At 40.6% G+C, this 13,856-nt stretch overlaps 1 protein-coding gene across 1 annotated transcript; it reads left to right on the forward strand.

Moving 5' to 3' along the window:
- The first annotated feature begins 696 nt into the window (after positions 1–696).
- LOC308701061 (uncharacterized protein) lies at positions 697–13,816 on the forward strand. Its single transcript, XM_081383091.1, has 9 exons — positions 697–780; positions 866–892; positions 1,579–1,745; positions 2,050–2,215; positions 2,316–2,450; positions 7,572–7,637; positions 7,757–7,858; positions 12,995–13,131; positions 13,288–13,816. Exons 3-9 carry the CDS (start codon positions 1,608–1,610, stop codon positions 13,333–13,335), a joined length of 792 nt encoding a protein of 263 aa, XP_081239217.1. The 5' UTR covers positions 697–780; positions 866–892; positions 1,579–1,607; the 3' UTR covers positions 13,336–13,816.
- The last annotated feature ends 40 nt before the right edge of the window (positions 13,817–13,856 follow it).

The raw sequence follows: 13,856 nt of genomic DNA on the forward strand, positions 1-13,856 counted from the left end.
AATGGGTACCATTGTTAAAAATGTGGACAGATTTGGGGGGGGGGGGAGGAAAGTGTTTTTTAGAAATTCTTCAAAAGTTTTTTGTGTAAATGTCAAGTATAATATAATAATAATAATAATAATAATAATAGTCTTAGTGACTCAAAATAAATGCAGATATAGGCCTATACTATAAGGTGACGAGTAACAAATGACATTATTGTATGCTAATTAAACAAATTACCACTCACAATGACATTTTTGGGAGAGCACAACTATTATCTCCTTTTACTGAATAATTCTCTTTCCATTGTTGCATGATAAAACAATCAAACCAAGAAGCAAATATTGAAATAAGTAAATGTGCTAAATAGCAATGTTATAAATCTGTAATTAAAGTGGAAATTTATAATAAAATACATCTGTGTTCATGGTCCTCTCTTCATAATTTAATAGAAATTCTGCTTGTGTTTGCTGAACTTTATTCATTTTTGATTTTTATTACCTGTTCCAAAGGTTGTGTATTTGAATTCTGCATGGCTGAATCAGCATTTCGTAATATGTTCGCCACACCTGATACAAACTGATGTTTTATGTTAAAATGTGTCGAATTAAATTTTAAATATCGTTTGTTATATATAAAGATTTTTTTAAATGCTAAAGTGATCAGGGCATTGGCAGATCTACAGAAAGGTGTGGTTAAGGCGGAGCAAGGAAAAGGAAAGGAGACTATAGACCGTGTTTGTGTGTGCATTCTCGACTGCATAGAAGAGAGAGGGAACTCGACAAACAGACAGCAAGGTGAGTACGTTAATTATTAGTAATTACAATTTCAGTGTTGGTTTTCTGATGTTGTTTCCTTTCATTTTTTTTTTTTTTTTTTTAGCACTCAAATTCCACAAAAACAGTCCAGGTAGATACTTTCAGTTTTGTTTCTGTGTCAGAGTGAGTGGCTTGGTACTGTTACTGCACCATAAAGTTGTGTGTGTATGTGTATGTAATATATATATATATATATATATATATATAAATATATATATATATATATATAAATTGTGTAATGGTTACAAAAACAAATTTATTATATAAAAAAAACACATTTTAACTAGACTGTCTCAGTCCACTTGTAAAAAATATGTACAGAAAATGTTTAGCTTAAAGTATCTTGTAATAGTCCAGAACTGATTTTAAATGATTTTATTGTTAGTGTTACATTTTTAATCATGCTGAGCATAGCATGTATTTCCTGAAATTTTCAAGATTTCATTATTTAAATTATATGTTAAAAAAAGGCATTTGAATCTCAAATTATCCAGTATAGTATGTGGTCAAAGCTCCTCTCAGACACACAATACCAAGCAATACCTAGTGTAAACATTACAACACATAACAAGAGCAGCAGTTCATTGCCTATTGTATTGACAGGAGTTTTGATAGCACAATATGTTGTCTGTAAAACTAATAATGTTGATATTTTCTAAAAAAGTATTTAAGGGTATTGTATATCTGTGAGCAGGATGTACTGAATTCCAATGAGCCACTGAAGCTTTGGGTCGATGTTAGGATGTTGTCAATAATTTACAATCTATTCTTTTGCAGAATCAACTATATTTAAAATAATCATCACTATGGACTTTGGATTTTTTGAAGATGAAGAGTTATTGGAAGTTTTCCGTCAAAACAAGACAAAAATATCTACAATAGAAAAGCCATCGACATTTTTTCGTCATCTCAAAGACAATGGACTCATTACAGAAGAGCTTTATGTAAGATGATTGTAATTTTAAGTGTAAAAGACTAAGAATTCTATAGTAAAAACCTTTGGTGAACAGTAAGTTTCCTTTCTAATTCAGCAGAAAAGGGATTTGCCGTTTTATAATTGTATGATTTATGGGTTGTTTTGTAGATGTTTACATTTTACAGAATACTTCTGGCAACCACAACTGCCATTTATTTCACCTTAAAAATGATTTTAGTGTTGATCTTAACATTTTAGACCAATAATATGTCAATATAAAAAAACATAAAGATTTAACTTTTTTTCTCTCTCTTTTTTTTTTTTTTTTGAAGCAAAAGCTTCAGAAGGATGATAATGATATTGGTGTGTATGATGCATTGGAGTATATTCAAAACCGTGGAGCAAAGAAGGTTAGACATTTCTGGAGATGTGTGGACCAGGAGCACATTTTACAGCGTTACACCCAACTCTCTGAAATCGTTGCAACTCTGAAGAAATGTGAGAAATCATCTGTTTAGTCAGTCTGTCTGTGACTTTTCACATTTAGGTCTGCAGCATTGCTGATGTATTTCTTAATTCTAGTTTTTTATCTCCTCAGCTCTTAGGGAGAGATCTGGAGATCGAGGCACAGGAAAAAAAAGAGAGGGGATAGAGGACTCTGTGAGTAACCAACCTGGCCCGTCGTCACAAATCACTTACAGACCGAAGAAGAAAGCCAAACACATGGAGAGAGGTGAGTTCTCTGACAAAATCAGATACAATCTTAAAAATAAAGATTCTTACTGGCATTGATGGTTCCATGAACAATCATCCACATCTATGGAACATTTTCAATGCACAAAATGTTCTTTTTACTAGGAAAAAGGTTCTTTAGAATGAGTTCTTTAAAAAAAATAAAAAATCTTCATGTTCACTGTTCACTGAAAGGTTCTCTCACTATGACCACGACCGACGAATAGGAATCTCACTAGAGTTCTAGGAATCTACTTTGAGTGAAACTAAACGAGCCAATGCACACTGGCATGCAATCATTTGCAGCAGCTGCTCTGCCGTACAGTGCGAGTATATAATGAGCAGAGGGTGCGATTGCACTTCAGTTTTTCTCTGAGGAGCCGAGCAATGGCCCGTCCGCGCAGCGGGTTACAGGAGCTGTGGCGACGGGACGTACGTCTCTGTTCCCTCCTTCAGGGAAGGAGGGTTACCATATGTAACCGAGACGTTCCCTATCAGTCGATCACTATGACATACGTCATGACCGACAAGTAGGAATCCCTACCAAAGCGTCACTGCCCCCTTCCAGTGCCCTGTGCAAGCCTCTTGCCCCTTCTTGCCTGGCAGGATGATAGGAGAGGACTTACACAGAGAGTGTCCCTCACTGCTGTTCCGTGATAACGAAACCTACAAAGATAACACTGGGAAAGCGTGCTCCTGCCGTTAGGAAGGAGAATGCTGCGGAAACCACATTCTTCCCCGAAGGAGTTATGTGGAGAAATACATATTGACTAACCCAGAGGTTGTACTGCATATGAAATACTGGGGTGACTTAGCCCAAGGGAAAGACACAGGCTTCCTTTTAGGAGCAGCCGTGGAAGAATAATACACATATGGGATCCCCGCAAGGTCTCACATATGGAACCCAGCCTAGACCTGGTTCTCAAGGATTCATCAGATAAAGGCCTGGCACGGAAAGCTTCGCCACGTCCAGCTCTGAGGGTGGTGGAGGACTCAACAGGTTTTTACTCTGGAGCAATGTAGGCGCACAATGGGCACAGCAAGCCGACAGACCCGGGCCTCTCAGTGCTTCTACCCATTTAGGGTGAGAACACTGGAGGAGACTGGCTCTACACATAGGCTATAAAATCTAGCGAACGTGTTAGGTATCGCCCAGCCTGAAGCTCGATATCTGTTGGCGAGGAGCCACGTGCCAACGCCCAGGATGATGCAACATCTCTCGTGGAGTGAGCATGCAACCTGAGCGGGCAGGGCACGCCTTGTGCTTGGAAAGCCAAGGCGATGGCATCCACTATCCAGTGGGCCAACCTCTGCTTGGAGACAGTCTTTCCCTTCTCCATAACAGACAAAAAGCTGGTCTGAGGTCCTGAGCAGGGGCGATTCTAGGATTTTTTCAACTGGGGGGGCACAAGAGGGGCCACAATTAATACAGAGGATCCAATCTTATGTTGTGTTTATATGTAACACTGTAGATATCAAAATCATTTAAAGTTCAGTAAGCTTTAAAGCCAGCAATAAACAGTGATACCTTATTTTCTTTTAATGGAATTTATTCACTGCTGTAAATAAGAACAGTCAAAATCAATTTGTATTAATTTTTCACTTTTCAGAAGTGAAAACTGTAATAAATAAAAGAATCCAATCTGTGAATAGAGTACAACTCACAAAAATAATAAAACTCAACATTAGGTTATATAAGCTTTACACAAATCCTCACAACCTTATACATGGGCAAAACTAAATAAATAGAACAGCCTTGTTTTATAAGTATATCATTCATATAATAAATACACAATTAATTAATTTAACTATTAATTAAATACAATAATAATAGCTTGTATCCACATCCTATTAAACTTGCATAGCAGCAGTTCCAGTAAATTTGCATAGATGAATAGACAATTTAATATAATATATCCATACTTTCTGTTAGATAGCTACTTTTACAAAAGGGTACCTTTAGTTTAACTACATGATAATTATATGAATCTTATGAAAACAATGTAGAATAGCTTAATTAATCCAGTGTTATTTTAGTATTATTTATTTATATATAGGCTATTATACATTTTAGTAATATTTTATTGGCATTGCTATTTATATTTGTGTTTTTTATTTGACAATGTATCTGGATGTCATGACGTTTTGTCACTAACTTCTGTGAATTCTATCTTCATAGAAAACACATACATTACACACTAAATTTAATTTGAGACTCATATTGTTCACTTTGCTTGACACAAAATTCAAGAAATTGGCAAGATTGTGCCACACAACATTGCAAAAATACAAGATATTTGAAGAAAAACACCATCTATTTTATGTTTCAGACAGCATGAAAACTCAACATCATATATCTTCATTATATCTAGATATTATGAGAAATTATCCCAAAGGGACAGTTACATACCATGTCCGGGTTGCAAATTGTGTATACACCAAAATTCTTTTTATGAATATGGTCCATTTCACAGTGTATAAATCCAAACAAACAATATTCGTAGATTCTCCTCTACTGTATTGTTTTGTGCTTGAACAGCATCATGCAGCACATAGACTCTGATCAGAAGCACCGGCGCCGCTGGTTCCGTGGCTTGCAGTTTGTATATTAGCTAATGTCGCAATTATTATTATTTTTTTTTTTCTAAAGTCTAAGTCTAATTACAATCCTTATAAAATAATTATCGAGTCATGTGGTACAACACTGACTTGAGAACAAATACTCTAAATTAATTCAAAGTTTTTCTTCATTTTTTCTTCATTTATTAGAAATCTTTAAATTCGCGTGCAGTCACGTAACTCAAGACCTCCACCTCTGATATTTAGTGTGGAACGTGAGATAAACATCAAAAGATTTGCAGTGCCCCCATGGCCCCTTGCCTGTCTACACCACTGGTCCTGAGTCTTTGAGTTCTGTCCACGTACAGTCGCAGAGCGCGGACGGGACAGAGCAAAGCCTGGGCTGGGTCTGCCTCCTCCAGGGGCAGCACTTGCAGGTTCACCATCTGGTCCCTGAAGGGAGTGGAAGGAACCTTGGGCACATAGCCAGGCCGGGGTCTCAGTACTACATGTATGTCACCCGGCCCGAACTCCAGGCATGATTCGTCTACCGAAAATGCTTGCAGGTCCCCTACCCTCTTTATGGAGGCCAGTGCAGCCAGCAGCAAAGTCTTCGTGTACAGAAGCTTTAAGTCTGCTGATTGCAAAGGCTCAAAGGGAGCATCCTGGAGTGCTCGAAGCACCAGGGAAAGGTCCCAAAAGGGTATGGAAGAGGATTTAACTGTCTCGCCCCTGTAAGGAACCTGATGACCAGGTGGTGCTTTACTACTGTTTTGCCATCTATGTGGTCGTGGTAGGCTGAAAGAGCGGCAGCATGTACTTTGAGGATGGAGAGAGACAGCCCTCGCTTCAACCCTTGCTGCAAGAAGGAAAGCACGGACCCTATCGAACACGAGTACCTATACTTTTGTCGCCCCTCTTTGGGGAGGCTCGGATGGGCTGGGCGGCCTGCCTGCAACTGGAACCTTGGCACTGCTTAGGTGGAGACTGCTGCTGCAGCGCAGGAGCAAGGGCAGTCGCAGGAGGACGCCCTCGGTGACGAGTAGACTGAGGAGGGAGGATGTGTCTGATCGCCTCAGTCTGCTTCTGTACAGCCGAGAACTGCTGGGCAAAGTTCTCGACCACATTGTCGAAGAGGCAAGTCTGGGACACGGGGGAGTTAAGAAACCTGACCTTGTCGATCTCCCTCATGTTGGCCAGACACAGCCAGAGATGGCGTTCCTGGACATCGCACAACCCACCGACTGTGCGGTCACCTTTGTTGCACAAAGCGTGAGGTCCGTCGCGGCACTAAGTTCCTGAAGAACATGGGGATCATGACCTGGCCTGATGGACCTGCAACAACGCCATAGCGTGTAAGGCAGGGGTGGCTTCCCCACAGGCCCGGTAAGCCTTGCCGGTAAGGTCCGACCAGTGCCCGGGAAGGGAGACATGGCTCTCCCCGCCAGGTGGAGTTAGGGCACAGGTGCATGGCAACGGCCCGTTCCACTGGGGAATGCACATGTAACCCTTAGCCGCCATACCATCAAGGGTGGTGAGGGAGGAGGAGCAACTTGATCATTTTCGGGCAGTAAAAGTTGCCGTCCACGATCCAGAAAGCTCTTCATGCACTTTCGGGGAAAAAGGAACCGGGGTGGGTGGCTGAGAGCCAGCAGGGACTCCGCCCCTTTGCAGGAATGAGAGTCTCGACCGTAGCTCTGAGATAGTCATCTTCTCACAATGGGTGCATGACTCATCCACGAACGTAGCTTCAGCGTGTTCAATGCCCAGACATGCGATGCAGTGATCGTGACCATCCTGCGATCCCAGGTAACGACCACATCCAGAAATACATAGGTAGAGTGACACCTTTAAAAAGACACGCTCCACCCGTGTAAGCTCTTTAAGGGGAATGCTCTCCTTGGTGCTGAAGCACGCAGGGCAATGGTCGCAGTGGACACAAACAGGGACTGTGCAGCCTGTCTTGCGCTGTCTCTCACGGCGGTCTTACCAGCCATTAGAACGGCTTTTCAGCGCTCTTGGCGCACCGTACCAGCTGTGAAAATGGCCTTTTTGTTTTGCTCAAATGAAGGAAAACAAAAAGAGATAGAAAGAAAGAGAGAGAGAGATTGGAAGAAAATTGACCCCGCTGCTGCACTGTGTCGCCCCCACCAGACATGAGAGGTCGTCCTGAAGAGCTTGCTCGTTGAATTCCAACTCAGTAGATGTAAACAGCATCGAAACGCTAGGCTCTAAAGCAAAAAGCTGAAGTGCAATCACACCAGCTGCTCATTATATATATACATTATTTATATATATATATATATATATATATATATATAGTATATATATAAATGCGTGGCAGAGCAGCTGCTGCAAATGATTTCACGCCAATTTAGTTTCACTCAAAGTAGATTGGCCTATTCGGAGATTCCTATTCGTGAGTCATTACGTACGTCATAGTGACCGAATGATAGGGAACCAAACATTATGGTTCTATGGCATCACTGTTAACAATTAGCATTCTGTCTTTTTTTAATTAGTTTGAGGTCTGCAAACTTACTGTTTTCTAAATATTCTCCAGCAGATCTTCAGAGTTCTCCAGACTCTACTAGAGTAGAATCAGAGTCATTTGTCCAACCATCCTTACGTATGTAGAGCACTTTTTGTGTGTGTAGAATTACATTTGCTGAACACTTTAATGTCAGATTTTTTTCATTTGTTTTATTTTAATCACTTTCATTTTGCTTTTTACGCTCATCATCCAAGAGGAAAAAGTGAATCTCTGGGAAAAGCCTAAACACAAGAGATGGCTTCCTGTCACATGTGGTAACAAAAAGGCCTTAATGGACAGAGTCGCACTGTCAGTCAGTAAGTTACCCTCACTGTTTAAATGTTTCAAAGCAGCAGCAGCAGCATCACCTTCTGAATCACAGCACTCTCTGAACATTATAACAATACAGAGTTTTATTGTTTTATTATATCATTTATCCTCTTTTGTGCTGATCTCCACATGAAAATTATGCTTTGAGTAGTAACTTTAATTTTCTGAAAATGTAGAACCTTAAAAGGTTGTTCTTAATTTTTTAAATAAATATTAGAAACAAAATATGTATATCTATGCCTTAGAATGAATTTATATTTTTATATGAATATTAAAAAATATAGAATATTTGACCCTACAAGTTTGAACCTTCAAAATAAAAAATATATGAAGAATATTGTATATATGTAACACGTACTCAAGATGAAGACAGACTGACAGAAGGCAGGATTAAAAAGTTTCAGCGTGGATTAATAAACAAAAGATGGACTGGTGTAACAGTGTGTCAAATGCAAACCCAAGCATTAACACAATTAACAACAGTCAACTGAAGGAAAACAGAGCAACTTAAATACTGGCTAAATGAGGGAACAAATTACAAACAACTGTGACGATTAAATGATTGTCCATGACAAAAAAATGAGAAGCTGGAAACTGAAACAAAGGAACACTGGAACCACCGAATGCAAACTAAAAGCGTCTGAGGCGGACTCCACTTCCCAACAAGTCAATAAAATAGTCTCAGTGCTGGCTTAAAACAGCGATGATGACGAACAAACAGATTGATCACAGTCCATACATTTCTTAGTGCTGTCTTAAAGGGTTAGTTCACCCAAAAATGAAAATTCTGTCAGTAATTACTCACCCTCATATTGTTCCAACCCCGTAAGACCTTCGTTCATCTTCGGAACACAAATTAAGATATTTTTGATGAAATCTGAGCCATGTCTGAATCCTCCATAGGCTGCTATGTGACCGAAACTTGCTGGCCCAGAAAAGTTATTAAAGAGATCGTTAATATAGTCCAAGTGACTCCAGTGGCTCAATCTTAAGTATATCAAGCGACGAGAATACTTTTTGTGCGCAAAAACAAACAAAAATAACGACTTTATTCCACTATTCATTTCCTTCTCTCTGGACCTCTAGTTGGTTCGCGTAGTGTTTTTGAGCAGCGCGTCCGTGTTACACGTCACCACGTAGGCTCACTATTGGCCGACGCCGGTCATGTGGGTGATGCGTGATGACGTACAACACAGACTCGCAGCGCAAAAACACTACGAGGCCCAGAGAGTAGGAAATGAAAAGTGGAATAAAGTTGTTATTTTTGTTTGTTTTTGCGCACAAAAAGTATTCTCGTCGCTTGATATACTTAAGATTGAGCCACTGGAGTCACTTGGACTATATTAACGATCTCTTTAATAACTTTTCTGGGCCAGCAAGTTTCGGTCACATAGCAGCCTATGGAGGATTCAGACATGGCTCAGATTTCATCAAAAATATCTTAATTTGTGTTCCGAAGATGAACAAAGGTCTTACGCGGTTGGAACAATATGAGGGTGAGTAATTACTGACAGAATTTTCATTTTTGGGTGAACTAACCCTTTAAAATAGCAATGATTCAGGACAAACAGATCATACTGGGTGGGATAGGGTGGGATAACTCCGTAACTCTGTAACTCCGAGGCAGTAACTCCGTATCCATGTCAATCAGCCTGTCCTTGAAGTCCTTTCCGCTTTTTCAGGGAACAGGGTTACAGTCAAGTAACTTTCAAAGACATTCTCTTTCAAAAGCTACACTCAATGCTGACACTGGAAGTGTCATTGTTGACACAAGGTCGGGGGATGTAAATCTGAAGAGCACGAACTGGACACAGTAATTAATTGGACTTTCTCCTGCTCCGGCGTAGTGAACAGCTGAGGACAGAAGGCTTCAAGAATGACCGGATGTACGGTCGAAAATTTCGCTTGACCAGTGTTGACTCTAGTGGTTCAAATGGGTTGTTGACTAGTCCCTCAAGGACCACGGCTAAATCCCATGAGGGAATTTTCACTCTGACGGGTGGTCTCAGTCGCCTAGCTCCAAAAATGAAGTGGGTGATCAAAGGGTGTTTCCCCACTGAAACCCGTTAATCAGAGCATGGCAAGCCGAAATGGCAGCCACAGATTCTATGAGATTTTCCTGCAGAAGCTCCAGCACTGAAACAATCTGGCAGTGGACTGGGTCTGCATGATGTATAGTACACAACCTTTCAAAGAGCGCCACTTAAGGGCATACATTCTCTAGCATTCAGGATGCTCTTTATTACATCCGTTGAAAGTCCAGCATCTGTTAGCCGGTCCCCCTTAGGGGCCAAACATGAAGATTCCATAACTCGGGCCGGGGATGCAATATGGTCCTGCACCTGAGACAGGAGATATCTCCTGTTCGGTATTGCCCAAGGCAAGCCGTCGAGGAGAGATATTTCTGAGAACCAGACTCTGGTCAGCCAACGAGGCGCTATCAAATAGGCATGACCCTTGTTGATGGACCTTCACCAGGACTCCCGGGAGCAGAGAGATCTATGGAAACTCGTATAGACGCTTCCTGGGCCATGCATGGGCCATGGCGTCCAGACCCAGGGGGGCATGAAGGAGTCAGTGAGAAGTACAGGGGAGATTGTGCTGTTTCTTGTGAAACGAAGAGGTCCACCTCTGCTTCATAAAATCTTTCCCAGATCTGACTGACTATCGGGATGGAGCTTCCAATCACTGTGTGTGACCTCCTGTCTGGACAATAGATCTGCTCCCACGTTCATGCTTCCGTGAATGTACATTACCCTGAGGGACAGGAACTTGTTCTAAGCCCAAAGCAGAACCTGCTGCGCTAGTTTGCTCACACGGGGTCTGAGCCACATAGAAAGGTTATGAAGCCCACAGCACGTAACCCTTACCATAAGCATGTATTTTAGAAAGGGCACAAAGCACTTGCCTTATTTGCCTCTGGGGATTAGCCCTTGGATGAAATCTGCTGGCTCTGAGCCACAGCTGAAACGGCCTCATGAGCAGAAGGCCCAAAGGTATCACCGTGGACACAGCTGCCATAAGACCTAGAACTCTTTGAAAGTCATGGAAAGTAATTTCCTGACCTAGCCTAATATTGTTCAGGGTGTTTATAATGGACTTGACGTGTCCAGGAGACAGTTGTGCTCGCATGGTGACTGTGGTCCCAACTGCCTTGAGATCATTAACAAGCTCCTCCCGTATATTTCTGGGCTGATCCCTCACCTTTCTCATAATCATCCTTACCCCATAAGGCGAGATCTTGCATGGAACTCTAGTCCGAGGGCAATTGATGGTTATTTTGTATTTCTTCCATTTCCAAATAATGACAGCAACAGTTGTCTCCGTCTCACCAATATTCTTGCTGATGGTCTTGTAGCCCATTCCAGCCTTGTGCAGGTCTACAATCTTGCCCCTGATGTCCTTTGACAGCTCTTTGGTCTTGCCCATGGAGGAGGAGAGGTTGGAATGGAAGATACAGATTTTGTGGACAGGTGTCTTTTATACACATTACACGCTGTCATTAAAAGTACTTTCTTAAAGTGACAGGACTAATCAGCGTTCCACATGGGCACATAAACGATCTGTGGGAGGCAGAATTCTTGCTGGTTTGTAGGGGATCAAATTCATATTTCACTCGATCAAATGCTAATCAATTTATAACCTTTATATAATTTGTTTTTTTCTGGATTTTTGGTTGAAATTCTGTCTCTATCCGTTAAAATAAACCTACCATAAAATTATAGACCCTTTATTTCTTTGTAAGTGGGCAAACTTACAAAATCATCAGGGGATCAAATAATCGTTTTTTCTCCACTGTAGTTCTCTGGACCGAAGCGAGAACGCTTTTCTTGGGGTTGAGTCTCAACCCCAGATATACGTACAAGATGAGCGACATCCAATGTTGAAGCACAAGCTTTTGAGACTGGGCCAAAATAAGCCAGTCGTCTATGTAATTTAAAATATGGCTGCCCTGGAGTTGCAACGGAGCCAGAGCTGCATCCATGCATCCATCCATGCATATGGCCCCATTGTCCAGCAGAGTTTGCAGTTCTTGTATCAGCAAGTGCACCTGTTCCGGTTTCACAGTAGTGAAAACCATGCCGTTGAAATGCAGAGAACAGTGCCCAAACTGCATTCTGTAGCCTTTTCCTGCGATTTTCAAAACCCAATAAGATATGTTTGGCAGTAGTTTCCATGCTTCCACCTTCTCTGAAAGGGGCACTAAATTTGACGCAACGTCTGGTGACGCAATGTCCTGTGACACAACGTCTTGATGGGTGAATGATAATATCCCATGTACTGGGACACAGCAGGAAGTAACCGAATATTTAACAATTCTCTGGAAACCGCTGCCCCCCGAAACACAGGAGGTGGCTCATATTAGAGCAGTTTCAACAAAGAATCATAAAATCATAGCTTGTAAATACACACAATTCGTTTGCACGCAATCATAGGAACAAGAGAGAATCTTCCGTCTGCTTAGTTCACTCACATTATATACATGTACTTGTACTGTATCGGACCCTTAATCTGCGCTTGGCCTCTGCAGATGTGAGATCCAAGCCACTAGATTCTTTATTTACAAGAGAACCTAAATCCTCAGCCCGCTATGAATAAGCACCGAGGTGCGCTTCAGCAGTGCACGGGAGGACAACGCGATCTTAAGAGAGAACGAGAGAAAGGGAAGGACCCGTCTTCCGCTCCTTAATGGAGAGCAACTCACAGTGCTTCCATTCGCCAATCTCTCGACATGATTCTCTTTTTCTTTTCTTTTTTCAACTCTTTTCTTTACGTTGAAGAGAAAGAGAAAGAGAGTGAGAAAGGCTTTCTTGCCTGACAAAGCTAACACAATGTGGTTCTGAAGAACCTCGATGAGCACACCCATCACATGTCTATTTATAGCCTTTAACATGCGCATTCAGATGAGTCATCATCAGAGGTTATTTAAGCCAAATTCTTTGTCGTGTTTGCCACACGTGTTCACAACCGGTCAAACGAAGACGTTTTCCCCATAGTGCTGTTCATGCAGCATTGAGTGTAGCTTTTGAAAGGGTCCGGGAACTGATTTATACTATCCATTTACACTTACACATACCTAACACATACATACATACTGTATTAAAATTCTCCTCTATTCTCAGGAAAAATGGATTGCATTAAATATAATGGAGAAATGATCTCCCCTCTAAAATTTGCGGAAAATGGTGGAAAAGGAGCATGCAAGAACTGGAAAACAAGTATATTATGCCAAGGCAAAACCCTCAAGAGTCTTATAGAGGTGAGAACAAAAAGAGATCTACTTGCACATTAGCTAATGTGTCTCAGTACTTGAATACATTTAGCCAAAATATGAAACAATATCTTTTCAATTTTGTGACTTAAACTACATTCTAAAAAAAAAAACTTTTCTAACCTTGTTTATTTTTCTTTTCAGCTTGAAATTGTGAAGATGCCTAAGGGAAGATTAACCCGTCATAAATGATATGTCCCATGCATAATTTATTCAGCATTTTAAATGAATCAGTATACTGAGCTCATAAATTGACAAATTTTGTTTTAAGTCTGTAAGTCTGTCAATGAATGGATTGTTTTAGTATGAAATAAAGCTTCCCTATTAAGTTACATTGTAACCTTCTCATGAGGAGGGCAGCACTGTTTCCTAAGAAACTTAGACATTGAAGGCTAATTATAAATAAAGTATCAAATTAACAAAAATCTATTAACATCATAACTTCACCATAATACAATTCCTGTTTTCCCATTCGCACGAAATAAATCACATCTAAATAAAAATAAATAAAAAAATTCAAAGCTTATTATTACCTCAAAATAATAGTGAACTGTCCAATTTGCATGATCTCTGAGCCATGTTCAAATGTTAGCAAATTCTATTTCATGTAACATTAATTTATTTGTTTTTTTATTCAACCTTAACAAGATTTGTCAAGCATGTCCACTGTCACATAAAAAAATAAAAATAAAAAAAGTTCATATTTTAGTACT

The sequence above is a fragment of the Scardinius erythrophthalmus genome (genome assembly GCF_964197995.2).
Source record: "Scardinius erythrophthalmus genome assembly, chromosome: 1".
Lineage (NCBI taxonomy): Eukaryota > Metazoa > Chordata > Actinopteri > Cypriniformes > Leuciscidae > Scardinius > Scardinius erythrophthalmus.

Bases quoted from the DNA above. Each gene is read 5' to 3' on its own strand.
- LOC308701061 (XM_081383091.1), top strand. From the start codon at position 1,608: ATGGACTTTGGATTTTTTGAAGATGAAGAGTTATTGGAAGTTTTCCGT. The intron at 7,638-7,756 runs GTATGTAGAGCA...TCATCATCCAAG, and splicing joins ATTTGTCCAACCATCCTTAC to AGGAAAAAGTGAATCTCTGG. The intron at 7,859-12,994 runs GTAAGTTACCCT...CTCTATTCTCAG, and splicing joins CAGAGTCGCACTGTCAGTCA to GAAAAATGGATTGCATTAAA.